The sequence below is a fragment of the Ictalurus furcatus genome, chromosome 24 (genome assembly GCF_023375685.1).
Source record: "Ictalurus furcatus strain D&B chromosome 24, Billie_1.0, whole genome shotgun sequence".
Lineage (NCBI taxonomy): Eukaryota > Metazoa > Chordata > Actinopteri > Siluriformes > Ictaluridae > Ictalurus > Ictalurus furcatus.
Genome location: NC_071278.1, coordinates 9760489 through 9772721, shown reverse-complemented (window position 1 = coordinate 9772721; position 12233 = coordinate 9760489). Strand labels below are relative to the sequence as shown.

General features: G+C 39.6%; 1 protein-coding gene across 3 annotated transcripts; it reads right to left on the bottom strand.

Moving 5' to 3' along the window:
* Positions 1-366: 366 nt before the first annotated feature.
* On the bottom strand, positions 367-12167 carry prpsap2 (phosphoribosyl pyrophosphate synthetase-associated protein 2). 3 transcript variants are annotated; one of them, XM_053612804.1, is made up of 11 exons: positions 12078-12167; positions 10634-10794; positions 6394-6446; positions 5011-5077; positions 4043-4215; positions 3366-3481; positions 3092-3147; positions 2839-2987; positions 2652-2722; positions 2378-2524; positions 367-1598 (listed from the first exon to the last, which is right to left on the bottom strand). In XM_053612804.1, exons 2-11 carry the CDS (start codon positions 10714-10716, stop codon positions 1440-1442), a joined length of 1074 nt encoding a protein of 357 aa, XP_053468779.1. In that variant the 5' UTR covers positions 10717-10794; positions 12078-12167; the 3' UTR covers positions 367-1439. The 3 variants fall into 3 exon arrangements, with proteins under 3 accessions (XP_053468779.1, XP_053468780.1, XP_053468781.1); XM_053612805.1 differs by having other exon boundaries at positions 10634-10863; positions 12078-12149; XM_053612806.1 differs by lacking the exon at positions 10634-10794 and having other exon boundaries at positions 12078-12152.
* Positions 12168-12233: the final 66 nt, after the last annotated feature.

Below are 12233 nucleotides of genomic sequence, written 5' to 3'. Positions count from 1 at the left end.
ATGCATGGTAGGCTGATTGGCATGTCTAAAGTGCCCGTAGTGTATGAATGAGTGTGTGAATGTGTGTGATTGTGCCCTGCGATGGATTGGCACCCTGTCCAGTGTGTACCCCGTCTTGTGCCCCATGCTCCCTGGGACAGGCTCCCGGTTTCCCCGTGACCCTGAAAAGGATAAAGCGGTATAGAGGATGGATGGATGGATGGATATCAACTTATTTTGCAGATTCTGCAAGGGGTATGTAAACTGTCAATTGTATATACATACTGTGAATTGACTGCCCTCTTGTGACTTAAACTGCTACACTTTGTCCATTTCAATATACACAAAAAGTAATAGTAGACATGTAATTAAATCAAACAGTGATATAATTTATATTAATTTATTATATCATCATCATCATCATAATCATCATCATCACATACTGTGAGGAAGTGTGAGAGCCTGAAGTATTAATACAAAAACAAAATGCCCTGCAACGGACTGACTGGAAAAGTCAAAGTTAAGGAAAACTTTAGTTAAGGATAATTTGAAATATTTTGAAGCAAGATCGCTGGTATGGACCCCTAACTAATAAAAGCAAACGAGCTTTCATATGCTGAAGTTCAACATTTTAGCATGAAAAATATTCCTACTTAATAATCTACATCTAGTTCAAGCAACAATTTAACAATTCCAATTTTGCACGTTAAATGTCGGTTAAAAAAATTAAAATCACTTGAGCAACAGTGCTTCCGAGAACTTGCCGAATAAATGAGACGTTTAATTATCTAGTAGCACAGTGATTACACAAGTCATGAGGCAATGACTGGTACAATTATATGGCGTAGTGCTAATAGATGATCGTTGTGTTATGAATTTGTTATCGTTGGCCATTTGAAAGAAGTCTTCCAGTCTTCCGAGAGTATAAATAAATATGACTGTCATTTATTCTCTGACACAACAAAGCACTTTACCCCTGATTAACCATTCTAATCAGTATCAGTTCAATGGTAGCACACAAAGTACAAACTGGTATTCAATTTAACGAACAATGAAGAAAAGAAAACCAAACAAACAAACAAACAAAAAAAAAACAGCCAGTGTTTTTTTTTTTTCCGTTCTTAAATTATTACAAACCAGCAATCAAAACAAATAGCTGTGAAGGGTATTTCACAGAACTCACCCTCTTTCAAACTTATCTGAAAACCACACTGCAGTAATTAGTAAGTGAACGGGATATGAGCAAAACAATAAAAATAAATAGAAAATGTGTTGTACAAAAAAAAAAAAAAAAAAAAAAGTGTCATGGCCTTTGAGCACATTTTAAATGTAAAGAAAAAAAAATTGTTTTGGCCACAGGAACGTGGAATGTGGAAAAAAGAAGGGAAGAAAAAAAAAAAAAAAAAGACTTTGTGCACATTACACAACTGGCAGTGATGAAACCGAAGGTGACAAAGCTGTCAATCATCCATGCCTATGTTACGAAACAGATACGACATCGACTCTCCGTTGTGAATGCGACGAATTGCTTCAGACAGGATCATGCTGATGTCGACCGTCTTGATCTTGGGACACTGCAGTTTCTGGATCTCATGTGGAATGGTGTTTGTGACGACCACCTGTACCGGGAGTGAGAGTCAAACAATTAGAGAGCAGAGACTATTCACGTGAAGATATACTTTGAGCAGCACTGTTCACAGACTCGGTTGTACATCTTATGTACGTCTGGAGGATTAAAAGCAGCGTCCACTAGATGGCACCGTCAGAGCCAAAACATCTCGGTCCATCTTGTTTCCAAGTCGAAACTGTGACGTTTGACGATTTCACGCACAGCACAGACTGTGACAAGCTCCGTTTCTCTTTACTCTTTCAACTTCCTGCTGTCATTATCCAAGTCTCAAATTTGAATAAACCTTCACTGGACATTCATACATATTTACTAATCTTGAAAATTCAGAAGTTCTCGTTCGGTGGGTTTAAGAGGTTTTTAAAATTCAAAACTATTAGTATTTAGTACTCAGTAACTGTTTAGAATGGTACACAAGTTATAGTATTGTACAATAGTACGGATACAGTGGCCATCTTGGGTACATAAAGTTAACAGTGGTGGCTCAGTGGTTAAAGGCTCTGGTTTACTGATCAGAAGGTCAGGAGTTCAAGCCCCAGCACTGCCAAGCTACCACTGTTGGGCCCTTAACCTTCAATTGCTCAGTTGTATAAATAAGATAAACGTAAGTCACTCTGGATAAGGGCGTCTGCCAAATGCCATAAAATGTAAAAATGTCAAATGTAACAGCAAGTATAAATAGATCTTTAGGGGGGAGGAACAAAAAAAACCTTTACAATTCTTGCAGCTGAGCTAGTTTTTATGTTTAGGTAATTACGTCTGACTACAGACCTCATCGATCGCAGACTCCTCGATCAGACGTGGTGCATCAGAGGACAGGATTCCGTGAGTGGCCATGACAAAGATTTTATAAGCACCTCGCTCCTTCAGCGTCTCAGCTGCTGCCAGGAAACTGTCCACATCATCGATAATATCATCCTACAAATGATGAGAAACATGAGACCGTATGTTGCATCAGGCAGTAAAGGGTCTTAAATGTGTTGGCGAATTACCAAAACGGGTTTAAAAATAGAATCGAATGCTTTTAGACCATCTTAAATCTCACCACGATGATAGCGATCCGACCTCCCACGTCTCCCACGACAGTTATTGGAGGCTTTTCTTTTGGGATGAGTACTGTTTGATAAAATAATTGACATTAATAACCATGCAGTAATAATCATTAGTACAATTCAAGTGGGAAAACATGTGCAGATTAGAAAGAACATGGAGTGGTGCACGCAAGTGCTTACAAGGTATCTCCAGGCTCGGATGAATAGCTCCGATGTTTTTGACGGTAGGTGGAGAGTGTCGTCCGTCCACAAGATCGGACTCGGCATCCTGCGCCTCGCCGTGGATCACGGCGATGCCCAGCCGAAGCCTTTCCGCAAACGACTGCGCCCTACAGAGAACAGGGTATACTACATATCCATCATTGAGCATTTCTGACATGACTCGTTTCTGCACTGAGCTAAAGCCACTTATTCATACAAGCTGCTAAATTACCTTTTAGCTGATGCTGGAGATTTAGCCACAATTACTGCGTTTCTATAGTCAGGGATCTGCAGGTGAGACAAAAAGAGGCATAATCAGAAGGACGGGCAAAGTAGCAGTCTAAATAACCACCGAAGTTGCCATCTGGCCATGAATTTTAGACATAAAGTAAGAAATGAATAACCTTTAAGTCCTGCGAGTGTCGCTATATCTAGTCATTACAGGACCGAACATCAGCAGCAAGAACAGTGTGTGCTGTTGATGCTCAGGCTACTGGTCTACACACCTCTTCCTGAATGTACTGCAGCAGAAACGGAGATGCTCGCAGGTTGTCTACTGGAATGTTAAAGAAGCCTTGGATTTCCTTTTGGTGCAAATCCATAGTGATGAGATGAGTCAAACCTGGTCAGAAAAACAAGGCAATCAATCATACTGAAAAATTACTAATGTCGCATTGCAATGCGTGTCAGCTAAGATCAGGGCCGCCGAAGCAACGGGGGCAAACTGGCATTTGACGCAGCACTTTTCAAACTACTTGGGTGGGGACCCAGCACTTTAGGCAATAACAAACAGACAGACAGACAGACATGATCGAGTTGAAAAACCAATCAAAACTTCCAGTTCAGCTGCGGAGGAGTTTCATTTCTCCTAAAGGGGATCTCCTATGAGCGATAAACCGTTACCCACGCTTTGGCACTTAATAATAATCATATGTTGTATCACAATGTGTGTCATCGCCAATGTTTCAATATTTTAAGTGACATGTATAAAATATAAATATACCATATATATTACAGGAACATTCCCCGGAGGACATTTTTCAAATAAAGTAAGTAAGGCTTGCTATCATTAAACGCATCAAATTTTGCCCGACCACTTTTGGAGTAGTGGTGCCACCCCTGGCTAAGATACACCGTGGGATACAGTAAAGTAACGAACCACAGTGAAATCCAGGAGCTTTACCTGCTTTGCACATCATGGAGGCCAGGAGTTTGGAGACTATGGAGCCTCGTTTCCTCATTTTGCACTGTTTACTGTAAGGGAAGTAGGGAATGACTCCGATAATGTTCCGTGCACAGGAGGTCCTACAAGCGTACACCATAATAAGCAGCTCCATGATGGTCGTATTAACATCCCTGTGAGGAAAACATGGAGAGAGAGAAAAAAAAAAACTTTTATATAAAACAATGAAGTTCAAAGTATACTTCACTTTTCACTGTACAGAACGCATGATGCAAATTTTGTCATCAACAGAGCACTGCCAGATTTTTCCAACCATACATGCGCGTTTAATTCTTTTGCACTATTGTTCCACAAGGTGGCAACAGTGACCCAGGGCCGTTTATTCTCAAGGTAGTTGAAGAAAAAAAAAAGGGAGAGACTGAACAGAGAGTATTCGTATAATTCTAGCCTTAAAGTGTATAAGGATTTGTATACGGGTGCTAATCGTGGCGAGAGATTGCCCTAGCATTGTTTTGTGTGTTGCTGTGATTCTTCTTCGTTGTCTTCCTTCACACCAGAAGACCGATTTTACTGCTCTGTACTGACTCTTGTAGGCCAAGAGAGGTAGCGCAAGTCACCGTAACGCACATGCGTCGACCTCCTGTGTACGCGTACATGTCCAATGGAGTATACTTTGAAGGGCTACGCGTACGACTGCGCACATGCTAGCGCACGCGTAAAAAAACAAAAGTATACTTTGGGCTTAATACTGCTGCCACCTTTTACCCTATAGTACGCAATGCATTCATCATTCTTTTGCAATAAGGAAAGTCCGAAATTCCTTTAACTGTGCAACTGAGAATAAGTTTTAATAATCTTGTACATGCTAATGAGGCTTCTTGCTCATCTTTTTTTATTAAAAAAAATAATTTTAAAAAAATAGATAGATAGATAGATAGATAAATAAATAAATAGGACAGGTTTCTTACTTGGATACAGTCTGGATGATGAAGACATCTTTACCACGAACAGACTCTTGGATTTGAACCCGCGTCTCTGCCGTGAAACAAAATCTATTATTTTTCAGTTCTGCTGTTCTGCTGTGCTAGACTCACTGTTATGCAATCAATATCTAAACATAAATACAGTGGATATTTAAAAATAATAATAATAAAAAGTCTACACACCCCTGTTAAAACTGGCAAGTTTTTATGATGGAAAAAAAATGAAACCAAGATAAATCATGACAGAACGTTTTCCACCCTCAATGTGAAATTCCAACGTATTAAAAATTAAGTGAAAAACAATGAGAAACATTTTAGGCAATGTTAAGAGAAATGTGTTATGGTCTAAAGAGACCAATTCCAAAAAGGTATAATAATTCCATAATCCCAAAAGGTTTGTTTAAAAGGCGCTTCACCCAAAACACCACCATACTCACGGTGAAGCATGGTGGTGGCAGCATCACACTTTAAGGCTGCTTTTCTTCGGCCAGAACTGGGGCTTTTATCAAGGAGGAGGGAATCATGAATAGCTACAAATACCAGTCGATTTCAGCGCAAAACCTTCAGGTGTGTGAGTTTCACTTTTCAGCACGTGATTTTGAATGACCTAGCCAGAGCCCAGACCTGAATCCGACTAAAAATCTGTGGAGTGACCTGAAGCGGGCTGTGCACAGGAGATGCCCTTACTAATTTAATGGATCTAGAATGTTTTTGCAAGAGTGGGAAGATATTGCCAAGTCAAGATGTACCACACTGAGAGACACTTACCCAAAAAGACCGAGTTGTGGAATAAAATCAAACGGTGCTTCAAAAAAGTGTTAGTTTAGTAGGGGTGTGCACACTTATGCAACCATGTTAAGTTGTTTTTTATTTTTACCCCCTATAAAAGTTTGATTGCCTTTCACTTTATTTGTATTTTTCACAATTTCACAGAGAAAAAATTGGACATGATTTATCTTAGTGTCGTTCTTTTACTTCACAAAAACCTGCCATTTCAACAGAGGCTTGTAGACTTTTTACATCATAGAAAAAGTATCAAGAAAACTATTCCATCCTTGTAAGCTGTATAAAAATGAATTCATTCCAATACACACAGCTTTGTGTCAAAACAAACTGTGCCAGTTTTACAGTACCCCAGCAACCCAGTTTGCTTCTCTGCACTTGCCAGAATCGAATGAGCACTTGTGCCATCAACCAGGCTCAGAATACTACCACGTAAAAAAAAAATTTTTTTAATAAAAATACTGACATGCACAGGAGTAAATTGTAGATGTGAAAGCAGATTTACGATCACATTAATCGCCTATCTGATATGCAGTTCTACTTAATTTTACCGATTGTCATATGGAATATTCTGTGCCGTCTCACCTCTGTTTGCCTCCTGATAGACCTGCACCTTGCCAAGCTCCACACCCAACCGTCTGTACAGAAGCAGAGACAAAACAAATAAACAGGATGAAACAGAAGGAAAAAAAGAAAAAGGAAAAATCACAAAGCCAACACAATATAACATCAATGGAGGTGCAAAAATCTTCTTAGTTTCTTTTCATCCATTAGTTAACCCGATTTTAATGCTAGTTACCCGCGTAAACGGTTTTACGAACCCCAGATAACCGCTGAGGATGGTAAGAAGCACCTAGATGCCTTATGTGCACAGAAGGCAGGGATGCTCAAAGAGGACACATGGCCATCTTTCCTTGGAACCTTGTCACACGGTTTTCGCTGGGTTGGCTGACTTCGGAAAAACTCAAGCAACGTTCCTAGCATTCTCAGCCCGGAGCCAGTACCACACATACATGCAGTAGATACCTGGTTGAATAGGACTGGCAAGTGCAATACAAGGTGTCCCAAAATTTTCCATACATAGGGGGAAAATTAACACACTGTAGTAAAATGTCTTCCAAAATTGTTCATACTTATATATAAACCAAGTATACATATATTTGTGTTTCTTTTTCCCCAGACAGCCTTTAAGAACACCTTTGACAAAAGAAGAACGTATTGAAATCACTCTCATGGCTGGATCTGGAAGCTGTCACAAGGTTGTGAAGGTCTTGAACAGGAAACATGACAAGCACATCACACACACACACACACACACACACACACACACACACACACACTGCTGACAAACTTAAATTCAAAAAGACTGGAAGTGTTGCGGACTGACCGAGAAGAAGTGGATGTCCACGAACATCCGCTGACGAAGACACAACCGATGTGGTGCTGGAAAACACAGTCCCCTACGTACGGAGACACTGTAATGTCCGCCAGAGGTCAGGTGGTGTGACCGGGTGGTTAGCATCGTAAATAAATGCGAATTTTCATTCACACAAAAGAATAGTATAATGCTGAGGAAAGGTCCAGAAACCCAGTGGGGAGAATGAGGGTAGAATGGAAGAACACTTGACTCGAGCCCCTGTACACACATCAGCGGAGTCCAGCTCAGAGGTGACTGCATGCGATATGGCAAAGCAGAACCACTCGACCCATGTTAGCGGCACGCATTCGGTGGCCAGCCACAGAATGGAGATGTGAAAGACGCCGAACAGATGGAGGCGAAAGAAAACCTTGCATGATGGGCAGAACGAGAGGTGTGCGCCGTTACTAAGGAGAAAAAAAACCCCCCAAAAACCTAGCAATTTTCATGTTTTAAAATAATGGACGTGAATTGAGAATGATCGCTAATACGGTTAGAAAGGCTGAAGAGGGAAAACCAACTCAAAGCTGGAGAGTTCTGTAGCACTTCACTTGAAAGGAATTTCACACGTCAGAGCTCAAGATATGTCAGAAGGCAATCAACGAAGCAGGAAGGAGAAGAAAGTGAAAGATGGCTGCATGTCAGCGGTACTTCTCGAAGGTCTTACTATTCAGGTGCCATGGCCGTAAGGAGGGGTGAAATAGAACCTAATTTTCCACTGACTTCGATTCCCTTATGGAGACACATCTCCAAATATCCATGCCACATTAAAATACAAAAATTCAGTGGATACACCCAAACTACACCACCTCACTTCTCTATAGTGACAAAGAACACATATACAGGTTGTGTAAAATGTTATAGTGTACTGTTCTCATGAAAAACAATGTGCGGATTTAAAAAACTAAAAAAAACCCTAAAAATTCCAATTTGTTTCAGACAATTTCATGCAACACATTTAAAACCAATGCACTCAGCTATTTTGCATTCCACCCTGCGGCGATGTAAAGCGGAAAATGAAAGGTCAGGAAAGTCCATATCACTCGATATATCCACATTTACTGCATTTAAATTAGAAAATTGCAGAAATTTCCAATATGGCGGTTAATATGGTTAAGAACCCTATTGAATACAAGTGTTGTCTGTAGGGCTATAGTCAAGACCACCAATAGCTAGGTTTTCATCCACATAGTTTTATGCAAATTTTGGGATATCGCATTAAAGAAAGGCTGGATGGAAACACCAGATACGATTAAAAAAATGTATGTACTCAATTGAGGTGGATACTTCATTTATTTTTTTTAATCGATACGACATGCATATACACTATGAAGGAAATTTATCTATGTATATCAAAGAGGTCACGTGACCTCGGCTCAACATATGTGATTGGATAATTGGCTCAAAAAAGTAAAAAATAAAAATAAGAAATATGGTGGAGAGCGAGAGATTTGTTTGGATGGACGACTTTGCGCCGGTTTCCCCGGAAGTAACGATTTTGTTCTCTTGAACACAGTGGATGGAAACTGTGCTTTATTTACAAATGTTTTATGCGATATTCCAATTTTTAGCACAAGTTACACTGGCCACTTAGATGGAAACATAGCTAGTCCTTGTCTTGGACGCGACAGTAGCTAAGATTGAGTCAAAACAGAGTCTTAAGGGGGTAAAGGACATGTCAAGATCGAGCCCAAATGAAAAGCAGTCCGAGTCAAGATCGAGTCCGGAAACCATTTAAATGTTTTAGAGGCCAAGGCTTTACTTACACTAGTTGGATTCATCAGTTGCTATTTTTTTTTTCTAAAAGATAAAGTTACTTCTCGTCAACACATTTATACAGCGAAACCAATGCCCAAGGCTGAGACCAGTCCAAGTACAAATGCCAATAAGTCTGAGACTATAGCTCCACAAAACATCTTGAGACCAGGCTCAAGTCCAAGCCCAAGTTATCAGTGGACTTTAACTACTATATATGGGTGTGTTAAATGGTAATTATAAATACCACACTGCTTTGAGCAGGATTCTGAACTCACACTAACAGACAGAAAATGATCACTTTCTACCATAGATTTTCAAGATGGCATGATTAACCAAACAAAAACAACAAAGTGTGAAGAAACTGACTGCATCTGCTGAACAGTCAAATCTTGTGTGCATTAGGAAGGGCATGGTGCAGTCAAGAAACCATTTTCTGCAGGTGGGCAAAGCAAAAGGGAACGTAGTATGAAAAGTGGAAACCTTGCATAACCATAAGAGACAGGAAGTCTTACAAAACACTTTCAAATTTGAGCAGAAAGAGAGCTGATGGGAAGTCGAAGGTGCCAAGCTTCTGTGAAGTACAATGACAACATTGTCAGATGCTTTAAACCAATGATGGTGTGGATTATGTTTAAAAATAAATAAATTTAAAAAAAAAAAAAAAAAAAAAAAAAAAAAAAAAACCCACACACACAGAAAACTGAATACCAAGAAATTCATCACACTGTAGTTTTTTTTTTTTTGGTGGGGTGGGGATCTTTCAATCTTTTGATCTTTTTGTGAGATTACTTAGACAGAAGTATAATTATGGCTTTTTATATATACACACATTATATACACACACACACACACTTGTTTTGAAGACCATATTGTTTCTACAGTTCCACAGAAATACATCATTAGAAAATGGAAAAAGATAGAGGAGTGCCTATACTTCTAGACTCGGCAGGAAAAACATTGGATGACTATGAAAATTGGAAACACGCCCAAACGGAAACACACCCCGCCAGTTTCCATGGTAAAGCTGACTTGATTTTACATATTGCATACACTGCACACATGCAAGAACGGCCGAATTTCCAGTCTGATTTTAAGCTTCACATTAAAAAAATAAAATAAAAATTATGTAGAAAAACAGATGTGTCGATATTCACACTTCTACCATTTGGTACACTTGAATGAACTGAGTATACATTAAGTAACAGGAACCAGAGGGAATGTCAGTAAAAGTAAGAATGGATAGAGTCTGCACATTCAAATAAATAAATAACGTAATTTTTTTTTTTTAAGTCCCAAAACTTTCTGTATTACTGTTCACCCCCCCAAGTGACAAAACAGTTGATTTCCTTACAAATAATGCTAAAAGCTTTTCAGCATCGCATAAAAAGTACAACCCTGCTTATATTTTTTGGTACACTGCTCAAGCAACAATTTTGCATTCACTTTGACATGGAACTTTTTGTCAAGTTGGGGTTATAATCCCCAAGAGAGGCCGCTCTGGGAATTCGCATTACCATCACGGTCAATATGCCGTCAATTCAACTATTCAAGCCTGACTGCCATTACACAATACACAAGCCCACACAAGTTACACAACCAGAGAACAATGTAAAGCCACACGTAACGCAAGTTACTGTAATAGCAACCTACTCGGCGATCCTTTTACCCAGCTCTCTGCTGGATGGGTTGGAGTTGGCCGTGAAAATGATCAGGCCTCCCTTTGTGGCGTTCATAGTCAGTGGTTTCTTGGCGTCGACCCCAAGGGACTCAGACAGTGGCTCCCTGGGCTCCCAGGCACTGCTGAGCCCTTCCTAATAACAGGATCACAGGCAGACCTGTTAGTTTAACATCACACTTATGCAAGTATCTCTGGTCACGTCCTGTAAGAAGAATAAGAGAAAGACCATACAGTAAATTACTATATTAAAACAAGTAAAAATAAATAAATTATATAATAAAACACACACACACGGAAACATTCTACCAAGGCCTTTCAGTGGGTCTACATCATGACCGACACAAACATTCTACCAGGAGAAAAGAAGAATATCTAGATAAAAGTTTCCCCCTGCTTGATCCAGCAAACACTTAACAGTCGTTGCAGTTATCAAAGAATTTAGGATGAAAAAATGTCCAACATTGTTCAACCCATGACTGAGAAACCGCTCAAAGTCTGCCACCGTTAAGGACTTTTGAAACGCACTCTGAGGACCTGGACGCAGCTAGATCGAGGATACACAGTGTTTTCTACGCAGCGGTCTTTATTATTACAGCGTGTGCTAGTATAAACACTCCACTCCTAAATAAATCATGAGATAAGAATATAAAAACCACAAAACTAATCATCTTAATCGTGTTTAATAAACAGTGGGTACAAAGGAAGTCCTTAGCTTGCTTTAAAAATATGAGAATTCAGTGATGCAGACTAAAACATCAAGATTTAAGCCTGTGATGAACACGTGTAATGTTTTAATTGAGGGGTTCATTCAGTGTTGGCGTGCATGCAGATCTATTTTACAGTTTATACACCTGGGCATCAGGTCAGGAAGTCGCTTTAAAGTGACCCAACAGTCAGCAAGGACAAATAGGCTTATGCTCGAGTCCGTCACGTCCTTGCTTCCTTTCCTCGATTCCGAATAAGAGAAGTAAAGGAAGTAAAGGAAGTAAAGGAAAGTAAAAGAAAGAAGAAGACCTAATGAAAGAAATGAGAACAAGCACAACCACAGCTTTCGCAATCATATGAAGCTTCAGAAGCTTGCAAACCAAAAGTCAAGCTAAAGCTAGTCGCCTTTAAACAACCACAACAAATAAACACGACAAAAAAAATACATTTTTAAAATAATATTTCTCTGTTACAACAGGACGTTTGTTTGTTTTTTCCCCTCCTAGCCTACGCAGCTAGTAGTTTTCCAAGCAGCTAGTTAACAAGCTAACGTCCACTCTATGCAAATGCACATGTACAGACAAGCTATGCTAGCTGAAATTAACATCACCTACTGCCAATGAAAAGAAACAAACACCGCAAAAATGCTCAACATCACCTTGAACATAAACACAGTTGTCATTTATATGTATATATTTCTGCTTCTCTTACCAGTTTTGGTCTTTGTTCTTTCTACCGCCTGCTCTACTGGATAAATGCAGAGTGAGACACACAAACGTGAAAACAATCAACAGAACAGTGGAGGAGTAATGGCCGCCAACATCGCGGCTTGTCAAAAGAAAAGTCCGAGGCATCTTACATCTTACA